This window comes from Narcine bancroftii, chromosome 1 (assembly GCF_036971445.1).
Source record: "Narcine bancroftii isolate sNarBan1 chromosome 1, sNarBan1.hap1, whole genome shotgun sequence".
NCBI classification, from domain to species: Eukaryota; Metazoa; Chordata; class Chondrichthyes; order Torpediniformes; family Narcinidae; genus Narcine; species Narcine bancroftii.
The window spans coordinates 339,736,352-339,744,719 of record NC_091469.1 but is presented as its reverse complement, the minus strand read 5'-3'; the positions used below and the strand labels follow the sequence as shown (position 1 = coordinate 339,744,719).

The 8,368-nt window shown below is 40.8% G+C and overlaps 1 protein-coding gene across 1 annotated transcript; it reads right to left on the bottom strand.

Annotated features, from left to right (window-relative positions):
* Positions 1–2,866: 2,866 nt before the first annotated feature.
* LOC138752317 (forkhead box protein F2-like) lies at positions 2,867–7,541 on the bottom strand. The gene is made up of 2 exons (XM_069915236.1): positions 6,216–7,541; positions 2,867–3,602 (listed from the first exon to the last, which is right to left on the bottom strand). Exons 1-2 carry the CDS (start codon positions 7,195–7,197, stop codon positions 3,439–3,441), a joined length of 1,146 nt encoding a protein of 381 aa, XP_069771337.1. The 5' UTR covers positions 7,198–7,541; the 3' UTR covers positions 2,867–3,438.
* Between the last annotated feature and the right edge of the window lie 827 nt (positions 7,542–8,368).

The window sequence follows — 8,368 nt, the reverse complement described above, 5'->3', positions numbered from 1 at the left end:
AGTTTTGAAAAAATACAGGCAATTTGAAATATGACCTAGGTCTTGACCGTATCCTAATATAAGGGTATTCACGACATGCCTTCTTATTAAAATTGGACCCATTGCCTTGACTTGGTTGGGGGGGGGGGGGAGGGGAAAGGAGGGGGCGCAGGGAGATCAATAATGGAGAGGTGAGAAAGATTAGATGTAAATCACAGAGGAAAATGAAAAAAAACGTGAAAAAATAGCTGATTTTTTATGTACATGTACAAAATGAACAAATTTTAAAAATATGTTAATATATTTGGAGGAATTTGGGTGCGATTTATTACGCCTGGAAATAATATTCACGCGTTGCTGGATAGCAGGTGCTGTGATTATGAAGCAGGCGGACTCAGGAAGCGCTCCTCAGAGTCCTGGAGCGCCAGCCAGTTGGCTGGAATCTCAACCTGTGTCTATGACCGAGGAGCGATCGATTGCGGTCCCTTGTCCAGGCCAGTGCACAACTTTAATCTAAATCAAATGTTTTCAGATTCCCACTGATATAAATAGTTGAAATAAACGGAATCGTGAAGTGTTGCCAAACAGAACAGAGCAGAAAAAAAAAGTCCTTGTCCTCTTTCCAATTAAGAGAGTTTGTAAACCTGATTCTTACCAGGTTATCATTTTGTGTTAAGAGTGCACTAATTCTCCCGGGGCCCACGTTGACAGAGGTGCAAAATGGAGTTCAAAAGGCGTTAAAAATAAACAAAGTTATAAATTAAAATCTACTTCATGTTAATAAATATGCAACGTATATTTAAAATGTTGTTTAATAATTATGTACAAGAACCCAAAGCAATGATTGGAATGACCTGAAATATTTTAATATTCCGACCTTTCATTTTTTATATATATTATGGAATTTAAGATTTCCGGTGAATATTGTAATGGACCCTTTTGGTGTTCTTTAAAGGCAATGATTATTTCAGGATTCAAGTTAGATCCGCTGAGAACATAGGTTTTTAAGTACCTCAAATTTGAGAATGATAACATCATAGATCCGGTGCTGGTTAAATAGTTAATTCTGGTCAGAAAAACAAACATTAATGTTATGCAAAGAGATCAAGAAGCAGTTTCTGTTCTTTAGTTATAGAATGTGGGAAAGTGCCGTGCAGGAAAAGGCACTTCTGCCCACAATACCATGATGGCCTTCGAAACTACAGGTTTACATCCGCTTGCACGTGGTCCTTATCCCTCCATTCCGCGTCTGGTCAAGTACCCCTTAGACATAATTATTTTATCTGCTTCTAGTGCCTCCCCAGCACGAACAGGGCACCAACCACTTTCCGTGTAAAAGAAAGTGCCTTGCTCGACTCACCTTAAATTGATGTCCTTTTGTACTTGGCATTATTACCATTTAGGAAGAAACAAAAAGAGTCGATTAACCCTCTTTTTGCCTCTCATAATTTGATACATTCCATTAGAATGCCCCTCTGTCTCTGACACTCAAGAGAAAACGATCCAACCTCTCCTTATGTCTATTACTTTCTGATCCAGGCAATATCCTGGCGAATCAATGTCATTTATTTTTACCGATTTGCATTCATGCAAGACTTTGGAATGCTGAGTCTCCATAATGCAAAGTAGTGTCAGTTTTCTAAACGATGTCCATTGGAGCAGCTTTGTGAATGCTTAATATTTCTGGGGTTTTGTTTTTGCATCATTTAAACGATCTACTAGAAAATCAAACATTGCCGTTGAAGATCGGAGCCGCAAACAGCGTTCGTTGAGCGTTCTGCTGCATCTCGAAGAGATGAAACGATATCAATAATTCTGAATGTTTATGGGGTGGGTAGGGTGAAATGCGCCGAAGAACACAGCAAAGGGGCGAGGTACCACGAATAACATTTACACATGTTATTTTGACAACAATAGCGAGGAGGGAAGGGGCATCCAATGATCCCTCGACCTTCCTTTTGGGGACAAGTGTGTGGTGCTAAATTTAATCAAACTCGTGCCCTTTCTGTCTCGGGGTCACTGTCAAGCGGCTCATCCCAGCCTTGGACACCTTCCTTACTTTCAAAAATAACCAGTAGCTTGTTTTGGAGTTGGCAACTTTACAAAGTCTGTGAATTTAATGCCCCATAATACCCAACCGTGTTTGCAAAAGCCAAAATCTTAAATTGTCCTCTTGCCATTTCTTTGTCTCACTGCCTTGCGCTTTAACTGAAGCGCTGGAACCCTATCTGGACCAAAAGTAATTCTGCCTAAACGATACAGCTATTGTCAATTGCTTCTCCTTGGGATGGATTCTTAAAGCCAATCAATAATGGGGGGGGGGGGGGGGGGGGGAGGAATCATCTTTAAGAATACAGTTAAAATAGATATTTTTGGATTGTTAGGCTCGTCGCTAGTGTTTCGAAATCTCACATTTTTAGAATTGAATGTTTACACAGAAAACAAGGACCTTAACGCTATGTGCCACTGAGCCGTTATGCCACTCCGCACAGAATTATTGCTTTAAAATCTGTCAAATTTGCTTCTGCGGGTTTTAATCAAGTTATCTAAAATAGACGATTGTGTTGTTTTTGGAGGCAGTGTTTTGGAATCAGGCGTTTACAAAATCTGTAGATTGTACATATGGTGTTTATAATATCAAGGCCCCAGAGAAAGAAGACAAACACAAGAAACACGACTGGAAAACAGGAGTCACTCCGAAAATTCCATTGGATTGAAAACAGCGGCCTTATAACAGCCGGGTCTTGGATGGATAGCCCAAGTTTCACTCAATTATGTTAATTACAAGACAAATGTAATAAAACATTATTCCTATTTTTTATTGAAATTAGATTTTAACATCAAAATCTTTTGACAATGATTCATAAGTATACATTTTCAAGTGCAATTATATTCAAAGATATTTATTTATAAAAGCATAATGTGCGTGCATACATGTGCCTTACTACAGTTTATGACAAATAGTATCGTCTATTCCTCGCAAAATATTTCGAATCAGTATCATCGTACTGTTCATGGGGTCAAGTTTGACGTTCGATTTCAAAATCTATGTATAAATAGGATACACCTAATGCTCCTCACTAATCATCTTACTCTTTAATACTGATATAGGAATCCAATGCTGCTATAAAATAATTAAGACAATTGTCATGCGCACAATTTCTCCATTCTTTACTAAAGGTAAGACTCAACCGGACAGTTTGACATCGTAAATTATGTTTTGTTTTGATGGAAGGAACTCAAGCAAAGACGACGATTCACTTTCTTTAAGAGAAATCGGCTGCATTGTCCCAGATCTAGACATACTAACTATCCCCAGCGACTTATTTATGTGCCAGAGCAAGGGTCGACGTGTAACTTGCAGCTCTACCATGCTGAGTCCTGGCTTGGTATTAACATTAATAAAGGTAATGTAAAAATTAAATATGCACTAAATTGAAGCTGACTTAAAGAGGAGTTTCACATAACACAAGGTTTGATGTCTTGGCACACGCTCTGATGGTGATGATGGTAGAATGATCCACTGGCCGAAGGATGGAAAGATGAAATTCCATTGAAATTAAGCACAAAATCTTTTCTGTCACACACGGGCGACGAGTGAGTCTGATAGCGAGGTAGGCCCACTGAAACGGCAAAGAGCGAATTATCACCTCTTGTAAATGAATAGCAAATTTCCACAATATTAATTGCCTCTGTAGTTCAACTATTTCAGCGAACATGTTTGATGGAAATTGTAGATAGATAGTTATTGATTCTTATTCCCCACAATTTCCTGTATTCTAATTTATAGTTTTTTTTAAAAATATTGTGGAAAATTGAGATTCCCTCGAACAATGAATTCTATTGTGGGATCCTGCCACTCGTTTAGGGAGTTGACAGTTGTTTCCCAGATGTTAAATGCACATGTGCACTCAAATCTACCAACTGTATAAAAGATATTTAATTTCATTCTTGTTGAGAAACATCATACAAACATTGAATACCATTTGAACCAACTGTTCTCAACCCAGTCCTTCCCCCATATCTCTAAATGTATTCGTTAAATTTGCAAAATATACGCTGCTTGATTCACTGTATTCCCCTAATTATTTGCACCGACAGAGGGTTTTCATTAAAAAAATAATTTCAAGAACCAAATTGCCAAGAAGCTGTGATTGGTGAATTTTACATTTTGTTTACAATGAGATTGAGTGGAACCCGTTCTTAATATGCAATTCCCTTTTACAGGCTGTATTTAGAACACAGATGAGAATCTGTTTTACTGTAAGGGGAAATCATTGGTGCCAGTAATCAACAATTTAACTCCATCTGGAATCTGCTATTGTTTTGAATAACGGTAAACCACTGAATTACACTTTTCTCCGAACAAGTTCTGAAAAACACATCAAGCATCCATAGTCTTCATCCACATTTGTATATTTTCTCAGTTAGTAGGTTTATAATCAACTAATACTGAAACGGAAAACTGCTATTTTCTGTTTGAACCACATTCTACGTTTCAAGATAATACCTAGTTTCCATGACACCTTAAAATAATAAGTCAGAATGCCATTAATTAATGAGCCGACGGTATTGCATATTATATTAAATGCTTTATGAGATCGGGCTGGGTTAATATTCCATCCGAACTTCAAATAAAACTGTCAGTGTTAATTATAACTTTTTGGCAGTGATTATTTGAAAAATATACTCAAATATGATGTAATAAATGGGATTACGATACGCCTTGTGTAAGTTACAGGCTGTGCAGTTGAACCCAAGTCGTACAGAAATATTAACACACCGGACAACCTGTATAGCTCCTCTGTCTAACTCTGGACACACAACTCTTCTCTCTGTACTTTTTACTACTCTTGGCAATGCCCCCACCCCCACCTAGGTCCGTCTTTCCACGTTTTTTTTCCCCCTGTTATTTTAATAGTCCGAGTCATTGCGAAATCAAAGACATTTTAAAAAAAGCACAATTTTTGCTCGGTTCGAGAATGAATGGAGTCGATACAGATGTCTTTTTGTTGGCAGTTGCCGACCAGCAGTTCCCAGAACATTTTTAACAGCATCAACTCTCATCTGGGTTAAGTCAAGCTAAAATCCTCTTCAGTGTGGTCCGGCCGCGACTGTCTTTGTTTAGTTAACCTCCCCGACCCACATTTTCAGCGACTGTTTGGAGAGTTCTGCCTCAAGTCTCCACGGTTCCTATACATCTTGTAGACGTTGTTATTTTTCTATTTCGCCATTTCAGCAGAAATTTAAAAGGGGCAAGAAGGTGGTGTGATAAAATGTTACGCGATAACCTTAGATACGGGAAGCGTTTTACTGTTGAAGTTAAAGTGAGACACGGAAAATAAATTAAACAGACGTAATAGCCTTTTCTGCACAAGGTTATGAGCTGCTGAACATGCTGTAGATTCAGGGTTTAACGTTATTAAAAATACTTTTTATAACATCATTAAATATGCCGTATTTGCTTGCCAAGAATGCATTTATAATCTATTTTCTAAAAAAAAATTTAAAAGCAAGAATATTATAATGCTGTATAAAATCTGATATATTAAATAATAAAAATATGCCACGATATTAAGCCGTTCTCCAGTGCATTTGGGTCAACTACTGTTAATATTTTTAGTTCTCTAATTGTGAGTCGCATTCGCACACTGTCTTTCACATGTGGTTCAACTAAAGGGAATAATTGAAAATCTGTTATGAACAATCAAGTTTCTCTCCAGTTTAAACTACCAGCCGTCGTTCGTTCCCCTCAGATTTGAGGGGAACCCGGTTTATTAATTACATGTTTATGATTTGCTCTTCGGACATCAGACTGTATTGTTTTGTAAAGGAATGTTGTGTATTTGATAGGACAAACATAGAACTGTTTGGCGTAGCGGTCAGCCCAGCGTCTTCAGAGCGCCAGCGTTTGGGTCTGGACCGGAGTTCGAATCCCGCGCTATCCTGTAAGGCGTTTGGACGTTCTCCGGGGGCTCCTTTCTTCCCACCGTTCCAAACGTACGCGGGGTGTAGGTTAATGTTGGGCGAAGTGGCCTGTTACTGTGCTGTATTTTTAAATTTAAACACACACATAATGCTCCATTTTTGGACCTGCTAATCTCAAATATTTAAAAAAATGAACAATAGATATAACAATTACATTTCGAAACAACAACTAACCATTTTGTTCTGCTTTCTAGATACGTGCGGAAAACAAAAGATGCAAACATAGGAAACACGCATAAATGTTATACCTGTGATTTCTGCGGGGTCCCGAGAGTTTTGGTGCAGGTAACTTTGCTCCAGCGAATAGGACGACATGCTGGAGTGAAGACTGGAAGGGACAGAGTTGATGGGGCCCAGACTCTGCTGCTTAATATATGGAGACCCTCCTGAGGATGACCATGGAGCAGCTGAGGCCGAGTATGGAGAATGGCATTCCAATGCACTGGCCACGGCGGGGGAGGATGGCACTGGGCTACTGCTGCTGTCGGGGCCATACTCTCCACCGGAAGACACGGGGCAGCTGGCCATGTAAGTTGAGCCAGGGTTGGGGGACATATGGGGGACGTGATGCCCACTGCTGAGTCCATCATAGTTCCCTGATAAGGAGTTACTCATCATGCTGAGGCTATTCTCCAGATTGTAACCGTTGGCATGACACGAGAGGGAAGCCGCTGGACTCTGAAAGTCGAAGGTTTGGGGGATAATGGAGGGGCCAAACCCCAAGCTATTCATCATCCTATACATAGGTTTGAGGGTCTGACATTTCCTACGGAACCCTCTGGGCCGACGCCGAAAGGAGCCTTCCTCAAACATGAACTCACTGGCAGGGTCAATGGTCCAGTAATGTCCCTTCCCCGGCCTGCCAAGCCCCTTAGGCAACTTGATGAAGCACTCGTTCAGCGACAGATTGTGGCGCACCGAGTTCTTCCAACCCTGGTAGGACCCTCGGAAGAAAGGGAATCTGGTCTGAAGGAACTGATAGATCTCACTCAGAGTGAGTCTCTTGGTCGGGGAACTCTGAATAGCCATTACAATCAAAGCGATGTAAGAATAAGGAGGCTTCTCCGGCCGCCTTAATCCACCGTTGGTCTTCTTGACTTTGGCCAAGGCGGACGTTTCCATGGCCGGAGACTGCTGGCTGATCAAGGCCGATTTTAACACTCCGGGAACCGGGCTAGACTTTATAGACACCGGAGGATCCAGATGCTGTTGCGGACTCTCAGTCGTCATCTCTTTTCTTTAAAGGAAAAGTATGTAATCCGTCGAGTGTCGTTGGGCGGGTTGGGGTAAAGAAATAAAAGTCTTTTTTTAAAATAATGATTGCTGTAGACGCTACGCCCTATTTAATTTAACTGGACCACAGGACATTTATTCCACTGGAAATACGTCAAAACACAAGACTCCTATTTAATCGGCTGCACACAATCGCTTCATTTCTGGAAACCTCGCTCCGCACGCTCGGTCGGTCGCAGATATGGACGATTCGCTTTCAGATTCGCCTTATTCTCGAGGTATGCTTGCCTGCTCCACACAGGCCTCTTCTTTGAGGTGGCGACTGGTTCAGATGCCGACGCTCGCTTATGTTCCCCTCTTGGAAACTTTAAAAAAACCCACTGAATCCTGGCAGCAGTTCAGTGGCCCTGAGATGGTTGCTCGGTCCTCCACCTGGTGGCCATCGCAATACCAAGCCCTTTAAGAAGAGGAAGCGCAGAGAGGTCTCACTGTACTTCCCCCCCACCCCCAACCCCCCTCTACTCCTCGCAGTGGTTGTTCAGCCAAAGAAAACCTGGCCACCTATCAGTGACTAAATCTCTGCCCTAAGCCTCCTCCTCCCGAATGAAATCAGATTCCAGACGTCCATTAAGCACACTCCAACCGTCACCGATCGCGAATATATTGTTTTAATGTAATGTACCAGACTATCCCCACCAACTATTCCATCCACGCATTTAGCCCATGAATCAATCTCATTTTAACAGTTCCATCACGACTGACACACGTCAAGGAAAGTGAGCATTCCATTTTATTGGCTGTACGACCAGGCTATCAAAATATATTCAAAGTGTCTTTTGAAGTATTCCAGACTTAGGGGGAATTGAATCTCTTAAAAAACAAAACTGCAACACATTTGCCCAATTTCGGAACGGCTAACGGAATGCAAATGAACTGTATTCCTATCATTCTCGACGCAGTTTATCTTAATTCCCTATTCTTCCACATATTGCATGTTTCATTTGCCGCATGTTCCCTTTGACTTTAATTTTGCATACGTCTGCACTGACCCTTCTCTGCTAAGGACCAATGTTGACGCAATTGGTTCGAGATTCACACTGTCATGTATTATCATAGAAAAAAAAGGCTCACTGATAGTTCTAATAAATAATTTTCTGGTCTTGTTAAA

Bases quoted from the DNA above. Each gene is read 5' to 3' on its own strand.
- LOC138752317 (XM_069915236.1), bottom strand. From the start codon at position 7,197: ATGACGACTGAGAGTCCGCAACAGCATCTGGATCCTCCGGTGTCTATA. The intron at 3,603-6,215 runs GTATAACATTTA...TTGCCGTTTCAG, and splicing joins GGACCCCGCAGAAATCACAG to TGGGCCTACCTCGCTATCAG.